General features: G+C 53.9%; 2 protein-coding genes across 2 annotated transcripts in view; both read left to right on the plus strand.

The window, feature by feature from the left end:
• LOC140398897 (semaphorin-3F-like) overlaps nt 1–17,401 on the plus strand; it is a 558,403-nt gene that overhangs the window by 402,196 nt on the left and 138,806 nt on the right. The window lies entirely within an intron of this gene.
• The window catches only part of LOC140399384 (uncharacterized), an 18,590-nt gene continuing 8,212 nt past the window's right edge, over nt 7,024–17,401 (plus strand). Inside the window, exons 1-3 of the mRNA XM_072488970.1 lie at nt 7,024–7,678; nt 10,695–10,772; nt 17,080–17,202. Coding sequence (XP_072345071.1) covers nt 7,316–7,678; nt 10,695–10,772; nt 17,080–17,202 — 564 coding nt within the window. The 5' untranslated portion in view covers nt 7,024–7,315. The remainder of the gene's footprint in view (nt 7,679–10,694; nt 10,773–17,079; nt 17,203–17,401) is intronic.

Consider the following 17,401-nt stretch of genomic DNA (forward strand, 5'->3'; position numbering starts at 1 on the left):
AGACTGGAACTATGCACAGTGCTCCCAGTGTGGGTCTAACCGAGGGATATGGAGACTGGAACTGTGCACAGTGCTCCCAGTGTGGGTCTAACCGAGGGATATGGAGACTGGAACTGTGCACAGTGCTCCCAGTGTGGGTCTAACCGAGGGATATGGAGACTGGAACTGTGCACAGTGCTCCCAGTGTGGGTCTAACCAAGGGATATGGAGACTGGAACTGTGCACAGTGCTCCCAGTGTGGGTCTAACCGAGGGATATGGAGACTGGAACTGTGCACAGTGCTCCCAGTGTGGGTCTAACCGAGGGATATGGAGACTGGAACTGTGCACAGTGCTCCCAGTGTGGGTCTAACCAAGGGATATGGAGACTGGAACTGTGCACAGTGCTCCCAGTGTGGGTCTAACCAAGGGATATGGAGACTGGAACTGTGCACAGTGCTCGCAGTGTGGGTCTAACCAAGAGATATGGAGACTGGAACTGTGCACAGTGCCCCCAGTGTGAGTCTAACCAAGGGATATGGAGACTGGAACTGTGCACAGTGCTCCCAGTGTGAGTCTAACCAAGGGATATGGAGACTGGAACTGTGCACAGTGCTCCCAGTGTGGCTGTAACCGAGGGATATGTAGACTGGAACTGTGCACAGAGCTCCCAGTGTGGGTCTAACCAAGGGATATGTAGACTGGAACTGTGCACAGAGCTCCCAGTGTGGGTCTAACCAAAGGATATGGAGACTGGAACTGTGCACAGTGCTCGCAGTGTGGGTCTAACCGAGGGATATGGAGACTGGAACTGTGCACAGTGCTCCCAGTGTGGGTCTAACCGAGGGATATGGAGACTGGAACTGTGCACAGTGCTCCCAGTGTGGGTCTAACCAAGGGATATGGAGACTGGAACTGTGCACAGTGCTCCCAGTGTGGGTCTAACCAAGGGATATGGAGACTGGAACTGTGCACAGTGATCCCAGTGTGGGTCTAACCGAGGGATATGGAGACTGGAACTGTGCACAGTGCTCCCAGTGTGGGTCTAACCAAGGGATATGGAGACTGGAACTGTGCACAGTGATCCCAGTGTGGGTCTAACCAAGGGATATGGAGACTGGAACTGTTCACAGTGCTCGCAGTGCGGGTCTAACCAAGGGATATGGAGACTGGAACTGTGCACAGTGCTCCCAGTGTGGGTCTAACCAAGGGATATGGAGACTGGAACTGTGCACAGTGCTCCCAGTGTGGGTCTAACCAAGGGATATGGAGACTGGAACTGTTCACAGTGCTCCCAGTGTGGGTCTAACCAAGGGATATGGAGACTGGAACTGTTCACAGTGCTCCCAGTGTGGGTCTAACCAAGGGATATGGAGACTGGAACTGTTCACAGTGCTCCCAGTGTGGGTCTAACCAAGGGATATGGAGACTGGAACTGTTCACAGTGCTCCTAGTGTAGGTCTAACCAAGGGATATGGAGACTGGAACTGTGCACAGAGCTCCCAGTATGGGTCTAACCAAGGGATATGGAGACTGGAACTGTTCACAGTGCTCCCAGTGTGGGTCTAACCAAGGGATATGGAGACTGGAACTGTGCACAGTGCTCCCAGTGTGGGTCTAACCAAGAGATATGGAGACTGGAACTGTGCACAGTGCTCCCAGTGTGGATCTAACCAAGGGATATGGAGACTGGAACTGTGCACAGTGCTCCCAGTGTGGGTCTAACCGAGGGATATGGAGACTGGAACTGTGCACAGTGCTCCCAGTGTGGGTGTAACCGAGAGATATGGAGACTGGAACTGTGCACAGTGCTCCCAGTGTGGGTGTAACCGAGAGATATGGAGACTGGAACTGTGCACAGTGCTCCCAGTGTGGGTCTAACCAAGGGATATGGAGACTGGAACTATGCACAGTGCTCCCAGTGTGGGTGTAACCAAGAGATATGGTGACTGGAACCATGCACAGTGCTCCCAGTGTGGGGGTAACCAAGGGATATGCAGACTGGAACTGTGCACAGTGCTCCCAATGTGGGTGTAACCAAGGGATATGGAGACTGGAACTGTGCACAGTGCTCCCAGTGTGGGTGTAACCAAGAGATATGGAGACTGGAACTGTGCACAGTGCTCCCAGTGTGGGTCTAACCAAAGGATATGGAGACTGGAACTGTGCACAGTGCTCGCAGTGCGGGTCTAACCAAGGGATATGGAGACTGGAACTGTGCACAGTGCTCCCAGTGTGGGTGTAACCAAGGGATATGGAGACTGGAACTGTGCACAGTGCTCCCAGTGTGGGTGTAACCAAGGGATATGGAGACTGGAACTGTGCACAGTGCTCCCAGTGTGGGTCTAACCAAGGGATATGGAGACTGGAACTGTGCACTGTGCTCCCAGTGTGGGTGTAACCAAGGGATATGGAGACTGGAACTGTGCACAGTGCTCCCAGTGTGGGTGTAACCAAGGGATATGGAGACTGGAACTGTGCACAGTGCTCCCAGTGTGGGTCTAACCAAGGGATATGGAGACTGGAACTGTGCACTGTGCTCCCAGTGTGGGTGTAACCAAGGGATATGGAGACTGGAACTGTGCACAGTGCTCCCAGTGTGGGTCTAACCAAGGGATATGGAGACTGGAACTGTGCACTGTGCTCCCAGTGTGGGTGTAACCAAAGGATATGGAGACTGGAACTGTGCACAGTGCTCCCAGTGTGGGTCTAACCAAGGGATATGGAGACTGGAACTGTGCACAGTGCGCCCAGTGTGGGTGTAACCAAGGGATATGGAGACTGGAACTGTGCACAGTGCTCCCAGTGTGGGTGTAACCAAGGGATATGGAGACTGGAACTGTGCACAGTGCTCCCAGTGTGGGTCTAACCAAGGGATATGGAGACTGGAACTGTGCACTGTGTCCCAGTGTGGGTGTAACCAAGGGATATGGAGACTGGAACTGTGCACAGTGCTCCCAGTGTGGGTCTAACCAAGGGATATGGAGACTGGAATTGTGCACAGTGCTCCCAGTGTGGGTCTAACCAAGGGATATGGAGACTGGAACTGTGCACTGTGCTCCCAGTGTGGGTGTAACTAAGCGATATGGAGACTGGAACTGTGCACAGTGCTCCCAGTGTGGGTCTAACCAAGGGATATGGAGACTGGTACTGTGCACAGTGCTCCCAGTGTGGGTGTAACCAAGGGATATGGAGACTGGAACTGTGCACAGTGCTCCCAGCGTGGGTCTAACCGAGAGATATGGAGACTGGAACTGTGCACAGTGCTCCCAGTGTGGGTCTAACCAAGGGAAAAGGAGACTGGAACTGTGCACAGTGCTCCCAGTGTGGGTCTAACCAAGGGATATGGAGACTGGAACTGTGCACAGTGCTCCCAGTGTGGGTCTAACCAAGGGATATGGAGACTGGAACTGTGCACAGTGCTCCCAGTGTGGGTCTAACCAAGGGATATGGAGACTGGAACTGTGCACTGTGCTCCCAGTGTGGGTGTAACCAAGGGATATGGAGACTGGAACTGTGCACAGTGCTCCCAGTGTGGGTCTAACCAAGGGATATGGAGACTGGAACTGTGCACAGTGCTCCCAGTGTGGGTCTAACCAAGGGATATGGAGACTGGAACTGTGCACTGTGCTCCCAGTGTGGGTGTAACCAAGGGATATGGAGACTGGAACTGTGCACAGTGCTCCCAGTGTGGGTCTAGCCAAGGGATATGGAGACTGGAACTGTGCACAGTGCTCCCAGTGCGGGTGTAACCAAGGGATATGGAGATTGGAACTGTGCACAGTGCTCCCAGTGTGGGTCTAACCAAGGGATATGGAGATTGGAACTGTGCACAGTGCCCCCAGTGTGGGTCTAACCAAGGGATATGGAGACTGGAACTGTGCACAGTGCGCCCAGTGTGGGTTAACCGAGGGATATGGAGACTGGAACTGTGCACAGTGCTCCCAGTGTGGGGGTAACCAAGGGATATGGAGACTGGAACTGTGCACAGTGCTCCCAGTGTGGGTCTAACCAAGGGTTATGGAGACTGGAACTGTGCACAGTGCGCCCAGTGTGGGTTAACCGAGGGATATGGAGACTGGAACTGTGCACAGTGCACCCAGTGTGGGTCTAACCAAGGGATATGGAGACTGGAACTGTGCACAGTGCACCCAGTGTGGGGGTAACCAAGGGATATGGAGACTGGAACTGTGCACAGTGCTCCCAGTGTGGGGGTAACCAAGGGATATGGAGACTGGAACTGTGCACAGTGCTCCCAGTGTAGCTGTAACCAAGGGATATGGAGACTGGAACTGTGCACAGTGCGCCCAGTGTGGGTTAACCGAGGGATATGGAGACTGGAACTGTGCACAGTGCACCCAGTGTGGGTCTAACCAAGGGATATGGAGACTGGAACTGTGCACAGTGCGCCCAGTGTGGGTTAACCGAGGGATATGGAGACTGGAACTGTGCACAGTGCTCCCAGTGTGGGTCTAACCAAGGGATATGGAGACTGGAACTATGCACAGTGCTCCCAGTGTGGGTCTAACCGAGGGATATGGAGACTGGAACTGTGCACAGTGCTCCCAGTGTGGGTCTAACCGAGGGATATGGAGACTGGAACTGTGCACAGTGCTCCCAGTGTGGGGGTAACAAAGGGATATGGAGACTGGAACTGTGCACAGTGCGCCCAGTGTGGGTTAACCGAGGGATATGGAGACTGGAACTGTGCACAGTGCACCCAGTGTGGGTCTAACCAAGGGATATGGAGACTGGAACTGTGCACAGTGCGCCCAGTGTGGGTTAACCGAGGGATATGGAGACTGGAACTGTGCACAGTGCTCCCAGTGTGGGTCTAACCAAGGGATATGGAGACTGGAACTATGCACAGTGCTCCCAGTGTGGGTCTAACCGAGGGATATGGAGACTGGAACTGTGCACAGTGCTCCCAGTGTGGGTCTAACCGAGGGATATGGAGACTGGAACTGTGCACAGTGCTCCCAGTGTGGGTCTAACCAAGGGATATGGAGACTGGAACTGTGCACAGTGCTCCCAGTGTGGGTCTAACCAAGGGATATGGAGACTGGAACTGTGCACAGTGCTCCCAGTGTGGGTCTAACCGAGGGATATGGAGACTGGAACTGTGCACAGTGCTCCCAGTGTGGGTCTAACCGAGGGATATGGAGACTGGAACTGTGCACAGTGCTCCCAGTGTGGGTCTAACCAAGGGATATGGAGACTGGAACTGTGCACAGTGCTCCCAGTGTGGGTCTAACCAAGGGATATGGAGACTGGAACTGTGCACAGTGCTCGCAGTGTGGGTCTAACCAAGAGATATGGAGACTGGAACTGTGCACAGTGCCCCCAGTGTGAGTCTAACCAAGGGATATGGAGACTGGAACTGTGCACAGTGCTCCCAGTGTGAGTCTAACCAAGGGATATGGAGACTGGAACTGTGCACAGTGCTCCCAGTGTGGCTGTAACCGAGGGATATGGAGACTGGAACTGTGCACAGTGCTCGCAGTGTGGGTCTAACCAAGAGATATGGAGACTGGAACTGTGCACAGTGCTCCCAGTGTGGGTCTAACCAAGAGATATGGAGACTGGAACTGTGCACAGTGCTCCCAGTGTGGGTCTAACCGAGGGATATGGAGACTGGAACTGTGCACAGTGCTCCCAGTGTGGGTTAACCGAGGGATATGGAGACTGGAACTGTGCACAGTGCTCCCTGTGTGGGTCTAACCAAGGGATATGGAGACTGGAACTGTGCACAGTGCTCCCAGTGTGGGTCTAACCGAGGGATATGGAGACTGGAACTGTGCACAGTGCTCCCAGTGTGGGTGTGACCGAGGGATATGGAGACTGGAACTGTGCACAGTGCTCCCAGTGTGGGTGTAACCGAGGGATATGGAGACTGGAACTGTGCACAGTGCTCCCAGTGTGGGTCTAACCAAGAGATATGGAGACTGGAACTGTGCACAGTGCTCCCAGTGTGGGTCTAACCGAGGGATATGGAGACTGGAACTGTGCACAGTGCTCCCAGTGTGGGTTAACCGAGGGATATGGAGACTGGAACTGTGCACAGTGCTCCCAGTGTGGGTCTAACCAAGGGATATGGAGACTGGAACTGTGCACAGTGCTCCCAGTGTGGGTCTAACCGAGGGATATGGAGACTGGAACTGTGCACAGTGCTCCCAGTGTGGGTCTAACCGAGGGATATGGAGACTGGAACTGTGCACAGTGCTCCCAGTGTGGGTGTGACCGAGGGATATGGAGACTGGAACTGTGCACAGTGCTCCCAGTGTGGGTGTGACCGAGGGATATGGAGACTGGAACTGTGCACAGTGCTCCCAGTGTGGGTCTAACCGAGGGATATGGAGACTGGAACTGTGCACCGTGCTCCCAGTGTGGGTCTAACCAAGGGATATGGAGACTGGAACTGTGCACAGTGCTCCCAGTGTGGGTGTAACCGAGCGATATGGAGACTGGAACTGTGCACAGTGCTCCCAGTGGGGTCTAACCGAGGCACCTGGAGCCCGGGGGGGGGGGGAAGCAACTACCAATGGGAATTCACGTCCCATCCGGCAGCCCACCTTTTTTGAGAGGACGCGTCTGATTGGACAGCCCTCGGCCAGTCACTGGCGATGACATGGCGCTGGCCAATGGCAGAGGGCGTTGCAGTTCTTAGGGTGGGCCGAGGCGAATGGGAGGCGGCCCCTGATTAGAGGAGGGCGATCAAATGGTGAGGAGCCAGCAATCGGTCCCGCCCTTCGCCCAATCCCATTGGCGGAGCGAGTGAGCGGAACCAATCGGGAGCGTCCGTCCCAGCCCCACGTCGCTGGCGGGTGGACGGGGCGCTCGCGCCCCCTTCCATTGGAGGAGAGCGGCGAGTGACGCGCCGCCCGACCAATGATGCCGCGGGATGCTAAGGGGGAGGCGTTAACCCGGGAGAGGCGCGACGCCCGATTGGACGGTGAGAGGGCGGGGTGGCCAATGGGCGGCCGCCTTACATGGCGGGCGGGCTGACGGCGGGGGATTAGAGCCGCCTCCTGATTGGCGCGCGGGTGGCGGGCCAACGGGAAGGGCCGTTACTGGCGGGTGGGCGCGGAGAGAGAGGGAGGAGAGGTGGAGCGCGGAATAAATAAAAAATAATGAGGTAAAAGTTTGCGCCGAGACACCGGCCGCCTCCCCCGAAAGCGGAGAGCCCGGAGCGGAGAGGCACTAACCGGCGCCGAGCCGGAGCGGCGGGGCAGGCCCAGAGAAAGAGGCGCCAAAACTTTTTACTGTGGGGGAGGGGGGGGAGTGAGGAAAGTTCGAGAAGGCAGCGAGTGAGGGGGAGAGACAGCCGCCGGCCGGAGATGAGCGGGGCCCCCGAGGCCAAGCTGGCCCGCTTGGAGGAGCCGGCAGCAAGCGGCAAGCAGGCGGCCGGAGAGCCGGAGGAGGCCGCAGGCGTCGCTGCGCAGGCGCGGCCGGGCAAGGGGGCGGTGCTGGGGGGCGTGGCCCCGGCCGGAGGGGGCGGGGCCGCCCCGGCCGCCGTCGCCCGGGAGACGCAGCGCGCCCTGGAGGCGGTGGACACGTGCCAGCGCGAGCTGGAGGCGCTGAACGAGCGCGCCAGCGAGGAGATCCTGCGAGTGGAGCGGCGCTACGGAGACCTGCGCCGGCCGCACCTGGAGCGCCGCAGCCGCCTGATCGAGGACATCCCCGGCTTCTGGGTCACCGCCGTATCCTTTACACCGCTGCTTGGGTGGGGGGCGGAGGGCTGGTGCATCCTGTCATTGCAAATCCCCCCCCCCCTTCCCGGGGCGGGTGCAACCTTGCATTGCAACCCCCCCCCAAGGCTAGTGCAACCTTGCATTTGAATCCCCGCCCCCCCAGGATGGTGCAACCTTGCATTGGAACCCCCCCCCCAGGCTGGTGCAGTCTTGCATTGGAACCCCCCCCCCCCCAAGGATGGTGCAACCTTGCATTGGAACCCCCCCAGGATGGTGCAACCTTGCATTGCAACAACCCCCCCCAAGATGGTGCAACCTTGCATTTGAGCCCCCCCCCCGACTGTTGCAACCTTGCATTGCAACCCCCCCCCCCGACTGTTGCAACCTTGCATTGCAACCCCCCCCCCCCCCCCCAGACTAATGCAACCTTGCATCGCAAATCCCTCCTGGGACTGGTGCAACCTTGCATTGCAACAACCCCCCCCCCCCCCCCCAAGATGGTGCAACCTTGCATTGGAGCCCCCCCCCCCCCCAAGGCTGGTGCAACCTTGCATTGGAACCCCCCCCCCAACCAGGATGGTGCAACATTGCATTGGACCCCCCCCCCCCCCAGGATGGTGCAACCTTGCATTGGACCCCCCCCAGGATGGTGCAACCTTGCATTGGAACCCGCCCCCCCCCCCCCAGGATGGCGCAACCTTGCATTGGAACCCCCCCCCCAGGATGGTGCAACCTTGCATTGGAACACCCCCACCCCAAAGGCTGGTGCAACCTTGCATTGGAACCCCCCCCCCCCCCAAAGGCTGGTTCAACCTTGCATTGGACCCCCCTCCCCCCAAGGCTGGTGCAACCTTGCATTGGAACCCCCCCCCTCCCCCAGACTGGTGCAACCTTGCATTGCAACCCCCCCCCCCCCGACTGTTGCAACCTTGCATTGCAACCCCCCCCCCCCCGACTGTTGCAACCTTGCATTGCAACCCCCCCCCCCCCCCCGACTGTTGCAACCTTGCATTGCAACCCCCCCCCCCCCCCGACTGTTGCAACCTTGCATTGCAACCCCCCCCCCCCCCCCAGACTAATGCAACCTTGCATCGCAAATCCCTCCTGGGACTGGTGCAACCTTGCATTGCAACAACCCCCCCCCCCCCCCCCAAGATGGTGCAACCTTGCATTGGAGCCCCCCCCCCCCCCAAAGGCTGGTGCAACCTTGCATTGGAACCCCCCCCCCCCAACCAGGATGGTGCAACATTGCATTGGACCCCCCCCCCAGGATGGTGCAACCTTGCATTGGACCCCCCCCCCCAGGATGGTGCAACCTTGCATTGGAACCCCCCCCCCCCCCCCCCAGGATGGCGCAACCTTGCATTGGAAACCCCCCCCCAGGATGGTGCAACCTTGCATTGGAACACCCCCACCCCAAAGGCTGGTGGAACCTTGCATTGGAACCCCCCCCCCCCAAAGGCTGGTGCAACCTTGCATTGGAACCCCCCCCCCCCCCAACCAGGATGGTGCAACATTGCATTGGACCCCCCCCCCAGGATGGTGCAACCTTGCATTGGACCCCCCCCCCCCCAGGATGGTGCAACCTTGCATTGGAACCCCCCCCCCCCCCCCCAGGATGGCGCAACCTTGCATTGGAAACCCCCCCCAGGATGGTGCAACCTTGCACTGGAACACCCCCACCCCAAAGGCTGGTGGAACCTTGCATTGGAACCCCCCCCCCCCCCAAAAGGCTGGTGGAACCTTGCATTGGACCCCCCTCCCCCCAAGGCTGGTGCAACCTTGCATTGGAACCCCCCCCCCCCCAGACTGGTGCAACCTTGCATTGCAACCCCCCCGACTGTTGCAACCTTGCATTGCAACCCCCCCCCCCCCCCCGACTGTTGCAACCTTGCATTGCAACCCCCCCCCCCCCGGACTGTTGCAACCTTGCATTGCAACCCCCCCCCCCCCCCCCCCAGACTAATGCAACCTTGCATCGCAAATCCCTCCTGGGACTGGTGCAACCTTGCATTGCAAACCCCCCCCCCCTCTGCGACTGGTGCAACCTTGCATTACAAACCCCCCCCCCCCCCCCCCCCCCCAAGGCTGGTGAAACCTTGCATTGCAAACCGCTCCCCCCCCCCAGACTGGTGGAACTTTACATTGCAAATCTCTCCCCACCCCCTTCCTGGGAATGGTACAACTTTGCATATAAAACCCCTCTGGACTGCTACACCCAGTTTGCATTGTAATTGTCCCAGCCATTTCCATCTTAAATGCCTCTCACAAGCTCATTTTGAAGCTAGTCCAATGCCACATGTATCCTGTGAGATTAGAGAAAATGGACAATCACTCGGCCCCCTCCGGTGCGATTGATGGTTTATGGGCAGACTTTTTAAAATCATCTTTATTGACTTGTCACAAGTAGACTTACATTAACACTGCAATGATGTTACTGTGAAAATCCCCTAGTCGCCACATTCCGGCGCCTGTTCGGGTACACGGAGAATTCATAATGTCCAATTCACCTAATAACACGTCTTTCGGGACTTGTGGGAGGAAACTGGAGCACCCGGAGGAAACCCACACGGATAGAGAACGTGCAGACTCTGCACAGAGCGTGACCCAGCCGGGAGTCAAACCTGGGATCCTGGAGCTGTGAAGTGACGGTGCTAACCACTGTGATGCCGTGCCGCCTTGTGACTCTGTGCACACAAGCGGATCCTTGCTCAGAACTCAGTCGTTCGAATCCCTCACCATCTCTCACCCCTCCATTTCACCTCCACCCACCAGCACCCTCCCAAGCTGCCCATTGAGGCATGACTTGCTGCAGAGTGATGCTGCTTTAACTGTCTTGTGCTTGCAATTGCCTGTTAAAAATCTGGCCATGGGGGCTGGCACAGCCAGGGGCACTGCCCACATGCCCACACTCTTGCAACACAGATTATTCCCCCATCCCCAGCTCAGGGTGGGACTTGCATACATGATTGCGTGAACGAGCTTGCAATGTGAAATGGTGCAATTCCTTGACTCTCTCCCTCAGTTCCTCAATCATCCGCAGCTCTCTGCACTCATTGATGAGAATGATGAGGAAGCATTTAATTATATGATGAGGCTAGAGGTGAGAACCTTATTGGATTCTATGATTTCTCCATTGTCTCCTGTGTCTCAACAATCAGTAAACGTCAGTACTTACACAGCCACTTTCTGCCTTTGTCTCTACATCTCTCGCCACGTTTCGGAACTTGTTGGACTGAGGAGTAAAAATCTCTCTACACTGTCCCCCTCAAACACACCCAGGACAGGTACAGCACTGGGTTAGTTACAGAGTAAAGCTCCCTCGACACTGTCCCCATCAAACACTCCCAGGACAGGTACCACACTGGGTTAGATACAGAGTAAAGCTCCCTCTACGCTGTCCCCATCAAATACTCCCAGGGCAGGTACAGCACGGGGTTAGATAAAGAGTAAAGCTCCTTCTACAGTGTCCCCATCAAACACTCCCAGGACAGGTACAGCACGGGGTTAGTTACAGAGTAAAGCTCCCTCGACACTGTCCCCATCAAACACTCCCAGGACAGGTACCACACGGGGTTAGATACAGAGTAAAGCTCCCTCTACACTGTCCCCATCAAACACTCCCAGGACAGTACAGCACGGGGTTAGATACAGAGTAAAGCTCCCACTACTCTGGTCCCATCAAACACTCCCAGGGCAGGTACAGCACGGGGTTAGACACAGAATAAAGCTCCCTCTACACTGTCCCCATCAAACACTCCCAGGACAGGCACAGCACGGGGTTAGATACAGAGTAAAGCTCCCTCTACACTGTCCCCATCGAACACTCCCAGGACAGGTACAGCACGGGGTTAGATACAGAGTAAAGCTCCCTCTATACTGTCCCCATCAAACACTCCCAAGACAGGTACAGCACGGGGTTAGATACAGAGTAAAGCTCCCTCTACACTGTCCCCATCAAACACTCCCAGGACAGGTACAGCACGGGGTTAGATACAGAGTAAAGCTCCCTCTACACTGTCCCCATCAAACGCTCCCAGGACAGGTACAGCACGGGGTTAGATACAGAGTAAAGCTCCCTCTATACTGTCCCCATCAAACACTCCCAAGACAGGTACAGCACGGGGTTAGATACAGAGTAAAGCTCCCTCTACACTGTCCCCATCAAACACTCCCAGGACAGGTACAGCACGGGGTGAGATACAGAGTAAAGCTCCCTCTACACTGTCCCCATTAAACACTCCCAGGACAGGTACAGCACGGGGTGAGATACAGAGTAAAGCTCCCTCTACACTGTCCCCATCAAACACTCCCAGGACAATTAAACAATTAGAACTGGGGTAAGGCAAAGTTTGTAGAAATGAGGAAGGAGTTGGCTGAGGTGGATTGGCCAGCATTGCTGGATGATAAATCTGTGGAAAACCAGTGGGAAGCACTGAAAGGAGAGATCCTAAATGTACAAAGTGGACACGTACTACCCAAAAATAAGAGTGGTCCAGTTAAATCTCGGCACCCCCTGGCTGTGTAGAGGAATACAGGGGAAGATCAAACAGCAAAAGAGAGTGTACGAAATACATAAAGAACTAAGCACTACTGATAGCCTAGACAAGTATAGCCCGGGACAAAGTCAAAAAGGAAATCAAAGTGAAGGCATGAAAAAGATTAAAAAGTACAAGTAAAGTCAAAGAAAACCCAAAGATGTTTTCTTTTAAGTGCTCCAATTCTTTTTTTTCAATTAAAGGGCAATTTGGCGTGGCCAATTCACCTACCCTAAACATCTTTGGGGAGAATGTGCAAACTCCACAAGGGCAGTGACCCGGGGTCGGGATGTGCCCGGGTCATTGCCACCATGCAGCAGCAGTGCTACGATCCCAAAGATGTTTTACAATTAAATTAATGTTTAAAGATTAGTTAAGGAAAATGTGGGACATTTCAGCGATGAAGACGGTACCTTGTGTGTTGATGCAGAGGCAGCGGGAAGGCTTTTAGATGAATACTTTGTCTCCGTGTTTACAAAGGATGATGTCGATATAGTCATTCAGGAGGAACACTAAGATACTGGATGTGAGAATCATAGTTGTCATAGAATTTACAGTGCAGAAGGAGGCCATTCGGCCCATCGAATCTGCACCGGCTCTTGGAAAGAGCACCCTACCCAAGGTCAACACCTCCACCCTATCCTCGCAACCCCACCCCACACTAAGGGCAATTTTGGACACTAAGGGCAATTTATCTTGGTCAATCCACCTAACCTGCACGTCTTTGGAAGGATTGAAATCCTTGAAAATTGATAAGTTTCTGGGGTCAGGTGCATTGTTTCCGAGGCTACTGAAGGAGATCAGGGAGGAGATAGCAGATGCTCTTGAGGATGATTTTCCAATACTCACGAGTCACCCGGGAAGGTACCCCGGTAAAAAATCTTTAGGTTGGCAGCATGGTGGCGCAGTGGTTAGCACTACTGCTTTATGGTGCCGAGGACCCGCGTTCTATCCTGGTTCCAGGTCATTGTCCGTGTGGTCCCATTGTTTAAAAAGGGATTGAAGGAAATGTTGCACAATTGTAGGTCAGTTAGTCTTAGTAGAATCAATCCTGAGAGATAGGATTAACTGTCACACAGAAAGGCAGGGACTAGTCGGGGATAGTCAGCATGGATTTGTTGAAGGAAGATCTTGCCTCGCAAATTTGATTGAATTCTTTGAGGAAGTGACGAGGCGGGTCAATGTGGGTAATGCAGTGGATGTGGTGCACATGGACTTTCGCAAGGCGTTTGGCAAAGTCCCACATGGCCGATTGGTCAAGAAAGTGAAAGCCCATGGGATACAGAGTAATGTGGATAAAAAGCTGATGTAGTCACTGGAAACAAAGGGTATTGGTCGTTGGGTGACCATGTGATTGGAAAGTTGTTTCAAGTGGTGTTCCACAGGGCTCCGTGTTGGGACTCTGTGTAATATATTAACGATTATGGGGCGGCACAGTGGTTAGCATTGCTGCCTACGACGCTGAGGACCTGGGTTCGGCCCCGGGTCAATGTCCGTGTGGAGTTTGCACATTCTCCCCGTGTCTGTGTGAGTTTCACCCCCACAACCCAAAGATGTGCAGGCTAGGTGGATTGGCCACGCTAAATTGCTCCTTAATTGGGAAAAAAAGATATTGGGTACTCTCAATTTATTTAAAAAATATATATTAACGATTTGGACAAGAACGAGGGGAGCATGAGGTGGGAGATTGGCCGATGGCACAAAGATTGGCCGAGTGGTGAACAGTATAGAGGATAGCAACAATCTCCATAATGACACAGATATTCAGGACCTTATACGTTTCAATAAGATCACCTCTCCTTCTAAGCTTCAATGAAATAGGCATCATCTATTCAACCTTTCTTCATAAGACAATCCCTTCATCTGAGGAATTAGTCCAGTAGTAAACCTTCTCTGAACTGCTTCTAAGGCAATTATATCATTTGTTTTTTAAAAAGGTGACCAAAACTACACCCACTATGTCAGATGTAGCCTCACACAGGCTGTAATACAACTTCCCTACTTTTATAATCCATTCCTCTTGCAATAAATCCATTTGCCGCCTTAAATCACCTGCTGTTTCGGCTTATCCCGCTTGTTCTTATGTGATTCATGTACCAACACACCCAGATCCTTGTGTACAACTGAGCTCTGCGATCTTTCTCAATTTAAATAGGATACTGCTTTTTTACCCTTCCAGCCAAAGTGGGAAAAGTTCACATTTACCGACATGATGCTCCATCTGTCAAATTTTCACCCATTCACTTAACCTGTCGCTATCCCTTTGCAGCTATCCACCTCCTCTCGACCACTTACTTTCCGACCAATTTTGGTGTCACCAGAAAGTTAATCCACCATACGTTTGGTCCCTTCATTTAAGTCATTGATACAGATTGTAAATAGTTGAGGACAAACTATTGGATCTGTTGGGGAACAGTAGTGTTCAATATAGAGGAATACTGATTCAGCAGCTGAGGGAGGATGGATGGTGCAAATCAGCCAGAGGTTTTTATTTTAAAAGCCAACACTAAGGGCATTTAAATGGTCATTGGATAGACATATGGACGATAAGGGAATAGTGTAGATGGGCTTTAGAGTGGTTTCACAGGTCGGCGCAACATCGAGGGCCGAAGGGCCTGTACTGCGCTGTAATGTTCTATAGATGAGTTGGTGGAGTGGCCGATAAAGTGGCAGATGGAGTTCAAGTCGGTGTGAGGTCAGCATTTAGGGAGGTCAAACAGTTATAGGGAGTACACAATAATGGGAATATACTAAGAGGGGTAGATGAAGTGAGATCTTGGCGTACAGGTACGCAGGTCCCTAAAGGCAGCAGTTCACGTACACACGGTTGTTAAGAAAGCAGATGGAATGCTCTCCATTGGCAGAGCTATAGAATAAAAAGTACGGATATAATGTTGGAATTGTATAAAACACTGGTGAGGCCACAACTGGAGTATTATGGGCAGTTCCGGTCGCCACATTACAGGAAGGCGGTTATTGCTCTGGAGAGAGTGCAGAGGAGGTTTACAAGAATGTTGCCAGGGCTGGAAAAGTGTGTCGATGAGGAGAGATTGAAGAGGTCGGGGCTGTTTTCACTGGAACAGAGAGGGCTGAGGGGGTGACTTGATTGAGGTGAACAAAATTGCGGGGGGACGAGACAGAGTGGGCAGCAGGAACGTGTTTCCTTGGAATAGAGTTCAAAAACCAGGGGTCTTAGATTCAAGAGAAGTGGCAGAAGGTGTCGAGGGGACATGAGGAAAGATGTTTTTACGCAGAGGGGAGTGGGGGTCTGGAATTCGCTGCCTGAGTTGGTGGAGGCACAGACCCCAAAGTCTTGTTAAAAGTTCCTGGATCTGCACCTTTATTGCTGAAAGCTGCAGGGCTCGGGACTGGGTGCAGGAAGGTGGGATTAGAAAGGGCATCTGGATGTCCTCTGGCTGGCATGGACAAATGGGCCGAATGGCCTTCTGTGCTGTAACTTTTCTGTGATTCTACGACAAGTATAGCACGGGATGAGATACAGAGTAAAGCTCCCTCTACACTGTCCCCATCAAACACTCCCAGGACAGGTACAGCACGGGGTTAGATACAGAGTAAAGCTCCCTCTACACTGTCCCCATCAAACACTCCCAGGACAGGTACAGCACAGGGTTAGATACAGAGTAAAGCTCCCTCTACACTGTCCCCATCAAACACTCCCAGGACAGGTACAGCACAGAGTTAGATACAGAGTAAAGCTCCCTCTACACTGTCCCCATCAAACACTCCCAGCACAGGTACAGCACGGGGTTAGATACAGAGTAAAGCTCCCTCTACACTGAACCCATCAAACTCCCAGGACAGGGACAGCACGGGGTGAGATACAGAGTAAAGCTCGCTCTACACTGTCCCCATCAAACTCTCCCAGGGCAGGTACAGCACGGGGTTAGATATAGAGTAAAGCTCCATCTACACTGTTCCCATCAAACACTCACAGGACAGGTACAGCACGGAGTTAGATACAGAGTAAAGCTCCCTCTACACTGTCCCCATCAAACTCTCCCAGGACAGGTACAGCACGGGGTTAGATACAGAGTAAAGCTCCCTCTACACTGTCCCCATCAAACACTCCCAGGACAGGTACAGCACGGGGTTAGATACAGAGTAAAGCTCCCTCTACACTGTCCCCATCAACCACTCCCAGGACAGGTACAGCACGGGGTTAGATACAGAGTAAAGCTCCCTCTACACTGTCCCCATCAAACACTCCCAGGACAGGTACAGCACGGGGTTAGATATAGAGTAAAGCTCTGTCTACACTGTACCTTTCAAACACTCCCAGGACAGGTACAGCACGGGGTTAGATATAGAGTAAAGCTCCATCTACACTGTTCCCATCAAACACTCACAGGACAGGTACAGCACGGAGTTAGATACAGAGTAAAGCTCCCTCTACACTGTCCCCATCAAACACTCCCAGGACAGGTACAGCACAGGGTTAGATACAGAGTAAAGCTCCCTCTACACTGTCCCCATCAACCACTCCCAGGACAGGTACAGCACGGGGTTAGATACAGAGTAAAGCTCCCTCTACACTGTCCCCATCAACCACTCCCAGGACAGGTACAGCACGGGGTTAGATACAGAGTGAAGCTCCCTCTACACTGTCCCCATCAAACACTCCCAGCTACAGAGGGCTGTCAACCTTGAACTCGTACCTCAATCCTCCGGACCGTTCAGTGTGTGAGCTGCTGGGCAGGAGCGGCTGTGAGACTGCAGCTATCCACCACAGTAATGCTCGGCTGCCCTGGTTCTCGGACTGTTTCAGTCCAAGCCCCCCCCCCCCCCCCCCCCCCCCCCCACCACCCATGTTGCCGGTTTAATACCATCCGGCTGTCTTTTGAAACCCCGCAGGTCGAAGAGTTTGAAGACATCAAGTCCGGCTACAGAATAAAGTTTAACTTCAGCGACAACCCTTACTTCGAGAACAACCTCATCATCAAAGAATTTCACCTGGGAACTGGAGGTGAGATGGCAGTTGGAATTGTTTTGGAGGATTCTGGTGGGAGCTGCGTGGTGTGGGTGGGGGCGGGAACCCTGTCTGTTTCATTCCCAGTGTCCCCCTCCGCTGGTCCCACACTCGGGACGGCCCCCAAGGATGATCTGGTTCACGGCTTGTTTCCTCTTGATTCTCGTGCTGCTGTACCACCTCCAAGGTCAGAGCTGGGAGTCAATC

The sequence above is a fragment of the Scyliorhinus torazame genome, chromosome 22, assembly GCF_047496885.1.
Source record: "Scyliorhinus torazame isolate Kashiwa2021f chromosome 22, sScyTor2.1, whole genome shotgun sequence".
In the NCBI taxonomy this organism is placed as follows: domain Eukaryota; kingdom Metazoa; phylum Chordata; class Chondrichthyes; order Carcharhiniformes; family Scyliorhinidae; genus Scyliorhinus; species Scyliorhinus torazame.